We start from the raw sequence: 14,179 nt of genomic DNA on the forward strand, positions 1-14,179 counted from the left end.
TAGGGAAAAAGTCCTACTGTGGAAGAGACTCTTGCTCTATATGCAACTCACTGTAATACATGGAGATGAAACCAGAAAAACCAGCGTTGGAAGGACCCTGTGAGCTAACTGCTCTAATGGTAACCATTCAGGTGGGGCAACCACAGTTCTACACCACACCCAGTACCATATTTAATTAGCATTTTTCTAAAGGAACTAGAGTAAGGAACTTATCTTCAAACATTCCAGTGACGAGGAAGCCTTCTCCAACCAGGTCTCATCCCTAGTGCTGACGGGAGGTGCTTTCGCTGTGCTCCCAAATACCCATACACATTTGTCACTGCCTTAAAAAGCGGTCATGTAGCTCCCAGGAGCTCTGATCCACTTCTGGACAGCATAATACCCAACACACAGTAGGTGCTCGATGAATTATCTGATGAGTAGAAGGTTTTGAAAAGCAACTCTGAAGCAGAAACTGAAGCAGGGCTGGTTAGCTTTCTCAGAGTCTTCATGCTTTTAGCAAGCCAGAGGCCATGATCATTCTCTGAACATCCCACAGTTAGAAGGACGCACGGAGTACTGGAGTACTAGCACTTCAGTACTGTAAGTATTACAGGCTACATGTGAAGCAAACAAAAATGAGGATGAGAGAAATTCATCCACACTCAGAGTAGAAAGTGTATACTAAGGGACACAGAAACAACTGCCTGGTCTCCTTGCCTCCTGGTTTTGTCCTCATTCCCAAACATCCTATGCAACTCTGCCAAATGAGTTTCATTGTCTTCATGCCAATGTCTTATTAAGATGCCTTCTGGTTCCAGGTGCCCATAGGATAGGGTCCACCCTCCTTAGCAGGGCAGTCAAGGTCTCGCAGTATTCATTCCCAAGTCCCCTAAAGAAACCTTCCCCAGAGGTGAGGGGAAGGGGCTGCTCCACTGCTGCCAGGCTTGGAAAACACTTCTTCCCCTCTCCTCTGCATTCTAAGGCACACCTTTGCTCATCCATCTCACCCTCCATGCACCCAAGCATTCAGTTACCCACCTATAGGTACCTGATTTCTCTTCATCACACAGTGCAACTCTATTATCCCTCATTTTCATATACTTAAGTGCAGAGCCATAACAGATTGACAATTCTGAACTGAATTTAACCCTACTTTATTTGTATCAGGTACTAAAATAACAGCATAACCCTCATTTGATGGCTTAACAACTCCCTGTACTCTGTATAATGCAAGATTGGATTTTGAAACAGGCAAAGTTACGCTGCTAATTTTAATATCATGTCCCCAACGCCAACATTTTAAAAACAAATGGTACAGACAGCACAAAACAGTTCCAAAATGATCTATTCCAATAAAGCATTAAGGGAAGTAAGCTCTGAAAAAACAAAAAGACAATACAAAAATTGGTGGTTTAATTTTCCAGTAAGACACTTTAAATGTAGTACTGTTTGGTTACATGACAATTTCAAACCAATTCATCTCAAAGTCGTACCAACAGCCTTGGAACTACCACTGGTTATAACACTATTAATAAACAGAATTACATGAAATGATACTTTTAATTCTATCAATTCTCCTGACGACTCAGTTTTTTGGACCGCCCAATCTCTCACTTCCTATAACGGAAGGTAACTGCCTTATTTTAAAGAATGGGTTTCTCCTAGTTTGGAATCTTTTAAGGGGTTTTCCATGGAAGCAACTGCTACCCACACCCACCTGACAAATCTCAAAGTCAAATCCTTTAAGCGTGACTTCATTAAAAAAATTTTCCCCTGCAGTTTTTATTTCAGATCCGCGGCTATTCTCCTCTTTGACCGTGGAGCGTTCCTGTAGTTACTTCACTCCTGTCCTTCACCGAAAAGAATGGTACTGGAGGAATCAGCCCCACGCCCGCCAAGTCACCGGGTTGTTTGAGGTCACGGATAAAAACAGCTGAAGTTCCTCTGACCGGTACTTACGGTTAACACGAGAAACTTAGTGTAGTTTTAGTCTTAACATTCTCCGTAAGTGCCTTTAAACTTCATCATTTCATGAAAATGGGTTCAACATAAGAAAACTGCCCTGGTTGCGAAGGGATCACATCCGCGGCAGACAGCGCGCGCTGGCCTTGGCCTGCAGGGGCGGCCCGGGCGACAGCGGCCTTCGGCGTTCACTCCCCTGCCTGCCTGAGCCCCCACTGCACCCAGCTTTTTCTTGGGCGAGCATGCTAAGAGTCGAAGTTTCCGTGGAGAGCCGCTCCCCCAGTCCCCCCGGGTCGCCAGAACCTCAGAGACAGCGCCGGGGGCCAAGGGCAGGTCTGCGCAGAGGCGGCCCGAAAACCTCCGCCAGGCTTTGGGCTTGGGGTGGAAGGCGCTCCACGAAAACCTCTGCCCCTAGTTTCACCGAGAGCCCTATCCCCGAAAGGCTCCCAGGCTCGATGAGACTCGAGGCCCACGGGGAAGGGCACCGGCCCGGGCGCCAGGAGGCCCAGCCCTGCCCGGACCGAGGTCGCCGCGGCGCCCTTACCCACGGTGGACTTGCAGGCCTCGCAGAAGGTGTCGTCGGTGAAGCGCTCCATCAGGCTAGTCTTGCCCACGCCGCGGGAGCCGATGATGATGACCTGCAGCTTGAAGTCGGCCGGCCTAGGGGGCTGCTTTCTCCGGCGGCCTTGGCCGCCCGACAGCGCCGGGGAGCCCGCGCCCAGGCCGCCTCCGCCGCCCCCAGCCCGCCTCTGCAGCGCGGCGCCCGGATCCATACACGCATGCGGCTCCCGCTCGGCCCGCCGCCCGCCGTCGCCGCCCGCCCCCCGGCCGCGCGCCCCGGGCCCCGGCGCCCCCTCAGCCTCCGCCGCGCGCGGGGGGTCGGCCCCGGGCTCGGCGTCCGCCCGCTCTTGCGGCCCCAGCAACCCGTGGGCTCCGCGCTGCAACTGCGCTGCCGGTCGGTTCTCAGAACCTGGATCCCCTCCTCCGCCGCCGCCGCCGCCGCCACCGCCGGGAGAGGAGGAAGGGAAGCAGCTACTCCGCAGTAGCGGCAGCAGCATCCCGGACGAGGAGGGGCAGGAAGCGCAGGAGCGGGCGGGGCGGCGGGTCGCGCGGGGCAGGAGGCTGGCGGACGAGCGGGAGCCCCCTGCCGGCGGGAGGACCGCGTACTGGGGCCTCGCGGGGGCTGCAGCGTGCGGGGCTTTCCCGCACACCGCCCGGCTTTTTTCCTACCTCCGTTCCCCACCCCCGCTTTCCTCCCTGTTCTGCCGGCTCTTTGATCTTATCTTCCTCTTACCACTTCCCTTTTCCCCCTTTTCACTCTTCCCTACTCTGCTTTCACTCTGCCCTGCATTTATAGTTAACAGAAGAAACTTAGTGTCGTTTTAGTCTTAACATTCTCCGTAGGCAGTTTTAAACTTCAACATTTCAGCGCATCATGAAAATGGATTCAAAATAAGAAAAAGAACACCGTACACGGGTATTCACCACTGCGCGTGCGCGGTGTGGCTGGACCACTGGAAAGGCCCCCACCCCAGGCCCGCGCCGCGTTCGCGTCTACACCGGCGCTCTCCCACAAACACCAGCAGGTGCAGGTCCCTGTACCGCCAACCGGGCCGTGGCACTGCTTGGTCTCTCGCCATCACGTCTGTCTTCCATTTTCCACGGAAACGCACGAAATCAGTTTTTAACCCTGATTGCGGTCTCACTCAGAGTTCAGAAGTTTGTATGCTGTTTCATTTTTAACGTAAGTAAATGACATACTCCTTTGGGGGAATAAGCAAGTTAAAACTCAAGCAGTGCGAAGAGATTGAAACTTTAGGAATTATGGACTCGAGTCGTATGTTTTGCCATTTCTATTTGGAAGGATTTAAGGATATAGAAAATCCCTGCTGATTCCTTGCCAGAGATTTGTTTAGCAAATTCCTCAGCTTGAACTTGAGCACCTCAGAACACAGGGTTCTGAATATGATAGGGGCTGGCGACATTTGCCGAATGATGACGTTACCCACCAGATTTCAGCTGTACTGTATTTAGAACTCGGTTTAGTAATGCACAGTACGTGCGTATGTTACACAGCAACCCTGATTTGTAAAAACCTAGCGTTGCCCACAGAGTAGATTGGAAGTTTACATCTTTGAGAGCATTCTTAACTGTGCAATCACTGTAGGGATCTTTTTAATACGAATTCTGAGAATACGTAAAATATGATCCATCTGTATTATTTGGAACACAGATCTATCACTCACCATCACGGAATTTACCTTCTTTCTTTCTTTTCTTTCATTTTGTTTTGTTTTGCTTTTGAGACAGTCTTGCTCTGTTACCCAGACTGGACTGCAGTGGTGCGATCAGGAGTTGCAGTAGTTGCAGGCTGGAACTCCTGGGCCCAAGTGATTCTCCCTTCTCAGCTTCCTGTGCAGCTGAGACCACAGGCATGTGCCACCATGCCTAGTTAATTTTTTAATTTTTTGTAGAGATGGGATCTCACTTTGCTGACCAGGCTGGTCAACAGAGTGAGACCCTGAACTGGCCTCAAGTGATCCTCCCACTTCAGCCTCCCAAAGTGCTGTGATTACAGGCATGAGCCACTGTGCCCAGCCATGGAACATTAATTAGCTCTGAGTTTCTCTTCTGTTCTATGGGAATGAGAGTCGTGACCCCTCCTTTTACCTAGCATTGTTAGGAAAAAAACAACTAACAATCTCTGCATTCTGTTGCAACCATAAGGCACTATGTAAATGTAAGGAATTAAATAAACTGATTTATGCATGGCTTTTCAGGAATACTGTGATTTTATAAAGCAAGATGCGTCTGCAACGGTAATTTCAAGATTTTTAATTTGGTCCAGTCTTATTAATAGCCCTGCCTGTCCTAATAGGCAGATGCATGTGACATGGCTTGTGGGGCTGAAGACCTTCTTGCCCAAAATAAAATATCTTCCCCAGAAGGTAGATCTGTAGTTTCTGCCACTGGAATAACTAATGAACTGAATGACAGAGGTTGGGTAGTATTTCTGGAGGGCAGGTAAGTGCATATTCACTATTTTGAACCAATTACAATAGTGCCTCTAATCCCTGGGGATATGTCCCAAGACTCACAGTGGATGCCTGAAACCTCAGAGAGTACAGAGCCCTCTATATACTATGTTTTCTTCTATATATACATATCTATGAACAAGTTTAATTTACAAATTAGGCACAGTAAGAGATTAACAATAACTAATAATAAAATTCATTTGACCCTTGAACAATGTGGGTTTGAACTGCATGGGTTCATTTATATGCAGATTTTCATCTGTCTCTGCCACCCCTGAGACAGTAAAACCAACTCCTCCTCTTCCTCCTCCTCCTTAGCTACTCAATGTGGAGATGATAAGGATGAAGAGCTTTATGATGATCCACTTCCACTTAGTGAATAGTAAATGTATTTTCTCTTCCTTATGACTTTCTTAATAATATGTTCTTTTCTCTAACTTATGTATTTTGTAACTTACATTACAATATTTTGTTAGAATACAGTATATAATGCACATAGCATACAAAATATGTCTTAATCGATATTTATGTTATTACTAAGGCTTCTGGTCAATAGTAGGCTATTAGTAGTTAAGGTTTGGGGGAATCAAAATTATACACACATTTTTGACTGCATGGGGTCAGCATTCCTATCCCTCACATTGTTCAAGAATCAACTGTAGAACTACTGTGACAATATATACTGTAGTAACAGTTATGTGAAAGTGGTCTCTTTCTCTCACAAAGTATCGAATTGTACTGCATGATTTAGTCCACAGTGCTCCAGCACCTGGAACTGTGCCTGATACACAGTACAAGTTAGTAAATATTGGTGAAATGAATGTATGAATGAATGAAATTTTTATAGCTATCTATATCCATAGATATCCATTTCATAGATATCCACATAGAACATTTCATAGTTTATCCATAAACTTCATTGGCTCCTTGGGCTCTTAAATCTAGACATTCCATATCCTGCTTCCAAAAAAAAAAAACCTCTCTCCTACCATTTGGTAAAGTCACCTTTTATCACTGTGTTCATCATCATCACCACCTAAGGTGGATGATATGGTTTGGCTGTATTCCCACCCAATTCTCATCTTGAGTTGTAACTCCCATAATTCCCACACGTTGTAGGAGGGACCACGTAGGAGATAACTGAATCGTGCGGGTGGTTTCCCCCATACTCTTGTCAAGGTAGTGAATAAGTCTTACAAGTTCTCATGGTTTGATAAGGGGTTTCCCCTTTTACTTGGCTCTCATTTTTCCCTTTTGCCTGGCACCATGTAAGATGTGCCTTTTGCCTTCTGCCATGATTGTGAGGCCTCCCCAGCCATGTGGAACTGTGAGTCCATTGAACCTCTTTTTCTTCATAAATTACCCAATCTCATTTATGTCTTGAACAGCAGTGTGAAAACAGGCTAATACAGGGGAGAAGTTTCAGGTATGACAAAGGCCAGAACCAGAAGAATATGTAGAGTAAGAAACAAAAGGTGAAGAACAGAGCTCCAGGATCACCAACATCCAAAAGGTTAAGTAAAAGAAGCGAAGCTGGAAAGAAAACTGAGACAGGAGGGAGAGGATACTGGAGATGGTGGGGCCATGAAAAAACAGGGCACAATTGTGTTTCTCAAAGCCGACAATGATCAAAAGGGCTCCATGTCTCAGAATGGTCACATAAAATAAGTACAGGCAGTCAGAGATTTGCCAGGTAGTCAGACACCATAAAAATCATTGTTTAAGCTCAAATAGTACAAAGTGATCTTAATAACCAATGGGAAAATTATTATTTTGTGGCCTTTAAAATTTTTGTCAAAACATTGAGAACACTCCAAGTGTTGCTATAAGTGTACATGAAGAAAAAATTCTAAAGTTAGTGTTTATTTAGGATACTAATTTAAAATGCCAGAAACATTGAGAATTAAGTGTTTTTCATTTTGTTTTGTTTTGTTTTTTTCCTGTAAAAATACTTATCAAGAATAGTTTGGGTCATGTATGGTGGCTCATCCCTGTAATCGTAGCACTTTGGGAGGTTGAGGTGGGAGGAGCACTTGAGCTCAGGAGTTCAAGACCAACCTGGGCAAAAGACTGAGACTTTGTCTCTATAACAACAACAACAACAAACAAAACTATAAAGAATAGTTTGAACAGTTCTTGTTGTCTTCTTGCCATATAACTTAATTCTTTCTTTCTTTATTTTGAGACAGGGTAACACTCTGTTTCCCAGGCTGGAGTACAGTGGTTTGATCTCAGTTTACTGCACACTCGACCTCCCAGGCTCAAGCAGTCCTTCCAGTTCAGTCACCAAGTAGCTGGGATTACAGGCATGCACCCGTACACCTGGATAATTTGTGTATTTTTAGTAAAGACGGGGTTTCATCATGTTGCCCAGGCTTGTCTTGAACTCCTGAGCTCAAGCAATCCACCTGACTCAGCCTCTCAAAGTATTGGGATTACAGGGGTAAGCCATTGTGCCCAGCCCATATAACTTACTATAAGAAGTTAACATCTTTTTTTTTTCTGTTTCAAGGCAGAGTTTTGCTCTGTTGCCCAGGCTGGAGTGCAGTGGCATGATCTCGGCTCACTGCAACCTCTGTCTCCCAAGTTCAAGCAATTCTACCTGAGACCTCCTCAGCTTCCCTAGTAGCTGGGATTACAGTTGTGTACCACCATGCCCAGCTAATTTTTGTATTTTTAGTGGAGACCGGTTTTCACCATATTGGCCAGGCTGGTCTCAAACTCCTGACCTCAAGTGATCTGTCCACCTCGACCTCGCAAAGTGCTGAGATTATAGGCATGAGCCACCGCACCCGGACTCTTTTCATCCTTTGAGCTTTCAATGTCATGAAATAGCTCTGAGAATTTCTTTAATGTTAGGTTTTTTGCCCTTGTCACTTCCTCAGGGCCACCTTTGTCCTTTTCATCACAGCCACTTTCCTCCTTATGACGGCGACAAGCTCACTGTTACTGAATTCTTGATTACACATCCAAAGCCTCCCAAGTGGCAGCAAAATCACGTTTCCCACAGTCAACTATTTCCTTTATTATTCCACTTATAGTAGATTCAGATTTCACTTCTAGCATTATTACTTTTTGTTTCTTTTTTTATTGTTATGAAAATGATTTTGAACTCACAGACCCCCTGAAAGGGTCTTAGGGACTCTGGGTCATTCTAGACCAGACATGGAGACTTGCTGCTCTAGGGGTTACAGTCTGCATACTGAACTCTTCACTCTTCTCCAAGTTCATATTGCAGCACTGCTCCCAGCACGCAGGCCACTTGGAGCTGTATGAGTCCACCCCCTCTTCCTTTATGCTGACGTTTATCTACATATGTTATAAACCCCACAATACAACTGTATAGTTTTTTGCCTTAAACAGTGTGATGTGTTTTAAAGACATTACAAAGAAAAATGTATTTTGTATTAACTACACATTTACCATTCTCCTTATTCCAGCTGGTAGCACTGTTCTTTCATCTGGTTTCATTTCCCTTTTCTCTGAATAACTTTTTTTTTTGTTGGCACTTCTTATAGTGTATGTCTGCTGATAACAAAATCTGTTTTCTTTTGTCTGAAAATAGCTTTATTTCATCTACATTCTGGAAGAATGCTTTCACTGGAAAAGCATTTCTATTTGTTTATTTATTTTATTTATTTATCTTCAAGACACAGCCTTGTGCTATCACCCAAGTTGGAGTACAGTGCATGATCTTGGGTCACTGCAATCTCCACCTCCCAGGTGCCAGTGATCTTCCCATCTCAGTCTCCCGAGTAGCTGGAATTACAGGCATGCACCACCACATCCGGCTAATTTTTGTTATTTTTTGTAGAGATGGGGGTCTCACTATGTTGCCCAGGGTGGACTCAAACTCCTGAGCTCAAGCAATCCTCCCATCTTGGCCTTCCAAAGTGCTGGGATTACAGGTGTGAGCCACTGTGCCCAGCCAGGAAAAGCATTTCTGAGTTGACTTTTTCTTTCATCATTTTAAAGATGTTCCACCATCTTCTGGCCTTTATTGTTTATCATAAGAAAACAGTGACATTGAAAACATTGTTCTGTGTATGCAGTGTGTTCTTTATCTCTGGCTGCTTTTAAAATATTCTCTTTTTCTTTGCTTTTTTTTTAGCAGTTTGTCTATGATGTGCCAAGGCATACCTTTTTTGCTTTTTTATTTCTAATTTTGCTTTGAGTTTTACTGTGCTTCTTGAATCTGAAAATATGTCTTTCACCAAAGTTGGGAAATGTTCAGCCATTATTTCTTCAAATATTTTTTTCTCCCTCATTCTCTCTCTACTCTCTTTCTGCCCCAGAGCTTCTTTTAGAGAACTTTATCCCCCTTTCAGCATAACTCCAAAAACGTCTTCTAGGATGGGCTAGCCTGGGTTCTCCAGTTCCTGTCCTTCTTAGGAACAGAGTGCAATCCTGTCCACCATGGGCTGGTACACAGACCCCAGAGCACAGCCCCCTACCAGCATCTCCATCCATGGCTGCCATGTGGCACATTTTGTTTCTTTGCTGCGCTTTGATCTTTGCTGGCCATTGTCTTCTTTCAACTATCCATTTTTGTGGAATGTCACATGGGATTAGCACTGAAAGACAATGAGGCAACATTGCTACATGCTTTGCTATCTGTGCGTGAACTGAATGATTTACACAGAAATCAGTCACCAAGAGACTTTGAAACAGGTGGTGGTGTTGTAATAAAGAATCTAACTGTTTTTTTTTTGTTTGTTTGTTTTTGTTTTTTTGAGATGGAGTCTCACACTGTCACCCAGGCTGGAGTGCAGTGGCATGATCTCCACTTACTGTAACCTCTGCATCCCGGGTTCAAGCAATTCTCCTGCCTCAGCCTCCCAAGTAGCTGGGATTAAAGGTGCACAGCTAATTTTTTGTACTTTCAGTAGAGATGGGATTTCACTATGTTGGCCAAGCTGGTCTTGAACTCCTGACCTTGTGATCCATGTCTTGGCCTTCCAAAGTGCTGGGATTACAAGTGTGAGCCACCGCGCCCAGCCTGTCAATTTTTTGATGTCTGACTGCTGAAGTCTCACCTCGCCCTCTTCACCTTCTGCCCTACATTTGGGCAAGCTGATAAGGAAGGCTGTGTGCTCCCTCCTTTGGTGCTGGTGAGAGATTCAAACCATAGAATTCCCTGCTCATGTGTAGAATCCTCCCCAGAGCACAATAAATACACCCAGCCAGTCTCCCTTCCTCTGTTCAAGCTATTTTCAAACCAGCTTCGGAGGGCTGCCCTATTCTTCCCAGAAATAACAAACCAATGTAAAGAACAAATACACCTTCTAGATGTTTGTGTGGCGTCATCAGTCTTGACATCCCAACCAAAAATTTTGGTGGGAGTCCATCCTGTTCTTCAAAGTGTTCACAACAGACATCATCGATCATTGATTATGATGCACATGTTTGTTTATGTAGTGATCTGTGAACTAAAGAGCTAGCTGGGAAGTTTGTACTTCCTGCAATTACTCATAGTTAATATACCATGGTAACTGAAATCTGAAATGCTGGGGAACTGGTGTTATTTAACTAAGCTTTGGTAACTGAAATATCTACCTTGCAAAGATGACTATCCATATTTAAAACATTTATTGCAATGAGCGTTGGGAGTGAGAATGCACAAACTGAGAAACACATGCAAAGTGAAGACCAGAGACACAGAGAGGCAAGCAGGTCTTAATCTGGTTCCAGCTAAGATGCATTTTAGCCATTTTCATCCCACATTTCCATAGACAAATACTGCATTATGTACCATTCCCGTTGCTCTAATCATACCTCAATCCCTTTGTTCTTCCTCAAGAAAGCACATCAGAATGCCAGTGAGCAACTGCAGCAATCACTGTTGGTTATCCACGCAACAACCACTTCCTTGTTCTTCTCCGTGCTAACAGAACCATGACTTTTGTTCAGATAACCACACTCCTCTGTGAAATCAAGTGTTTCAGGCAGAGCTTGCTCAAGCATCAGGACTGGAAGTTGAATGTTGATTTTCTAAGTCAATTATTCTGATTCTATTCTCCCTATCAGTCAGTGGCTTAGGAAATGGTATATGACCACACTCTGGTCAGTGAGACATGAGAATTTTTAGGAGACTAGAGGCTTCCGATAAAATGGCCAAGCTCTTTAAAAATGGCCATTTTGTAAGGCCAAGACGGGAGGATCACTTGAGAACAAGAGCTTGAGACCAACCTGAGTAGCATAGTAAGATTCTCTCTCTACAAAAAATAAAAAAAAGAAATGGCTGAGTGTGACATGAACTGGGTCTGAGACAGAGACATAGGGAAGCAATCAGCTCTCAATCTGTTTTTGCCAGGATGCAATTTATTAGTTTAGCTGGTTACTTTATTACAGTACAGCAAACCACATCAGCTTCATATTTACCTCAGTTCCTTTTGTCCCCAGGTCCCATGCAGTGACACAGCACTGCACCCAGGTGAATATTGCACAAACACAGTGGGTTTGCATCACAGCAGACAATCTCAAGCTTAGGAAATTCCAATTTTAAAAGGGACTGCAGCTAACTTGCCCAAACTGCCCAAGAGGGAGACATTTTTTTTTTTTTTTAAATTTTTTATTGGATTTTAGGTTTTGGGGTACATGAGCAAAGCATGTAAGACAGTTGCGTAGGAACACACATGGCAGTGTGCTTTTCTTTCCTTCTCCCCTTCACCCACATTTGGCATTTCTCCCCAGGCTATCCCTCCCCATCTCCCCCTCCCACTGGCCCTCCCCTTTTCCCCCCAATAGACCCCACTGTTTAGTACTCCCCTTTCTGTGTCCATGTGTTCTCATTTTTCATCACCCACCTATGAGTGAGACTATGCGGTGTTTCATTTTCTGTTCTTGTGTCAGTTTGCTGAGGATGACGTTCTCCAGATTCATCCATGTCCCTACAAACGACACAACCTCATCATTTCTGATTGCTGCATAATATTCCATGGTGTATATGTGCCACATTTTTCCAATCCAGTCTATTATCAATGGGCATTTTGGTTGATTCCAGGTCTTTGCTATTGTAAACAGTGCTGCAATGAACATTCGTGTACATGTGTCCTTATAGTAGAACGATTTATAGTCTTTTGGATACATACCCAGTAATGGGATTGCTGGGTCAAATGGAATTTCTATTTCTAAGGCCTTGAGGAATCGCCACACTGTCTTCCACAATGGTTGAACTAATTTACACTCCCACCAACAGTGTAAAAGTGTTCCTTTTTCTCCATATCCTCTCCAGCATCTGTTGTCTCCAGATTTTTAATGATCGCCATTCTAACTGGAGTGAGATGGTATCTCAATGTGGTTTTGATTTGCATCTCTCTGATGACCAGTGACGATGAGCATTTTTTCATATGATTGTTGGCCTCATATATGTCTTCTTTTGTAAAGTGTCTGTTCATATCCTTTGCCCACTTTTGAATGGGCTTGTTTGTTTTTTTCCTGTAAATCCGTTTGAGTTCTTTGTAAATTCTGGATATCAGAATTTACAAATGGGTAAACTGCAAAAATTTTTTCCCATTCTGTTGCTTGCCGATTCACTCTAGTGACTGTTTCTTTTGCCGTGCAGAAGCTGTGGAGTTTCATTAGGTCCCATTTGTCTATTTTGGCTTTTGTTGCCAATGCTTTTGGTGTTTTGTTCATAAAGTCCTTGCCTACTCCTATGTCCTGGATAGTTTTGCCTAGATTTCCTTCTAGGGTTTTTATGGTGCCAGGTCTTATGTTTAAGTCTTTAATCCATCTGGAGTTAATTTTAGTGTAAGGTGTCCGGAAGGGGTCCAGTTTCTGCTTTCTGCACATGGCTAGCCAGTTTTCCCAACACCATTTGTTAAACAGGGAATCCTTTCCCCCTTGCTTGTTTTTGTCAGGTTTATCAAAGATTGTATAGTTGTAGATATGTTGTGTTGCCTCCGGTGCCTCTGTTTTGTTCCATTGGTCCATATCTCTGTTTTGGTACCAGTACCATGCTGTTTTGATTACTGTAGCCTTGTAGTATAGTTTGAAATCTGGTAGTGTGATGCCCCCCGCTGTGTTCTTTTTGCTTAGAATTGACTTGGCTATGCGGGCTCTCTTTTGGTTCCATATGAAGTTCATGGTGGTTTTTTCCAGTTCTGTGAAGAAAGTCAATGGTAGCTTGATGGGGATAGCGTTGATTCTGTAAATTACTTTGGGCAGTATAGCCATTTTCACGATATTAATTCTTCCTAACCATGAACATGGAATGTTTCTCCATCTGTTTGTGTCCTCTCTGATTTCGTTGAGCAGTGGTTTGTAGTTCTCCTTGAAAAGGTCCCTTACGTTCCTTGTGAGTTGTATTCCAAGGTATTTTATTCTTTTTGTAGCAATTGCGAATGGCAGTTCGTTCTTGATTTGGCTTTCTTTAAGTCTGTTATTGGTGTAGACGAATGCTTGTGATTTTTGCACATTGATTTTATATCCTGAGACTTTGCTGAAGTTGCTTATCAGTTTCAGGAGTTTTTGGGCTGAGGTGATGGGGTCTTCTAGGTATACTATCATGTCGTCTGCAAATAGAGACAATTTGGCTTCCTCCTTTCCTATTTGAATACCCTTTATTTCTTTTTCTTGCCTGATTGCTCTGGCTAGAACTTCCAGAACTATATTGAATAAGAGTGGTGAAAGAGGGCATCCTTGTCTAGTGCCAGATTTCAAAGGGAATGCTTCCAGTTTTTGCCCATTCAGTATGATATTGGCTGTTGGTTTGTCATAAATAGCTTTTATTACTTTGAGATACATTCCATCGATACCGAGTTTATTGAGGGTTTTTAGGATAAAGGGCTGTTGAATTTTGTCAAATGCCTTCTCTGCGTCAATTGAGATAATCATGTGGTTTTTGTTTTTGGTTCTGTTTATGTGGTGAATTATGTTTATAGACTTGCGTATGTTGAACCAGCCTTGCATCCCCGGGATGAATCCTACTTGATCTTGGTGAATAAGTTTTTTGATTTGCTGTTGCAATCAGCTTGCCAATATTTTATGGAAGATTTTTGCATCTATGTTCATCATGGATATTGGCCTGACATTTTCTTTTCTTGTCGGGTCTCTGCCTGGTTTTGGTATCAGGATGATGTTGGTCTCGTAAAATGATTTGGGAAGTATTCCCTCTTTTTGGATTGTTTGAAATAGTTTTAGAAGGAATGGTACCAGCTCCTCTTTGTGTGTCTGGTAGAATTTGGCTGTGAACCCGT

The 14,179-nt window shown here is 43.9% G+C and overlaps 1 protein-coding gene and 1 long non-coding RNA gene across 2 annotated transcripts in view; one reads left to right on the forward strand and one right to left on the reverse strand.

The window, feature by feature from the left end:
- The window catches only part of RAB12 (RAB12, member RAS oncogene family), a 28,728-nt gene extending 25,723 nt beyond the window's left edge, over nt 1-3,005 (reverse strand). Inside the window, exon 1 of the mRNA XM_035270591.3 lies at nt 2,489-3,005. Within this exon, the coding sequence (XP_035126482.1) occupies nt 2,489-3,002 (514 nt within the window). The 5' untranslated portion in view covers nt 3,003-3,005. The remainder of the gene's footprint in view (nt 1-2,488) is intronic.
- A 483-nt stretch (nt 3,006-3,488) lies between these two features.
- Nucleotides 3,489-14,179, forward strand: part of LOC128929453 (uncharacterized) — a 112,889-nt gene continuing 102,198 nt past the window's right edge. The window contains exon 1 of the long non-coding RNA XR_013525725.1: nt 3,489-3,688. This is a non-coding gene — a long non-coding RNA (uncharacterized LOC128929453). The remainder of the gene's footprint in view (nt 3,689-14,179) is intronic.

Source organism: Callithrix jacchus, chromosome 13, assembly GCF_049354715.1.
Source record: "Callithrix jacchus isolate 240 chromosome 13, calJac240_pri, whole genome shotgun sequence".
Lineage (NCBI taxonomy): Eukaryota > Metazoa > Chordata > Mammalia > Primates > Cebidae > Callithrix > Callithrix jacchus.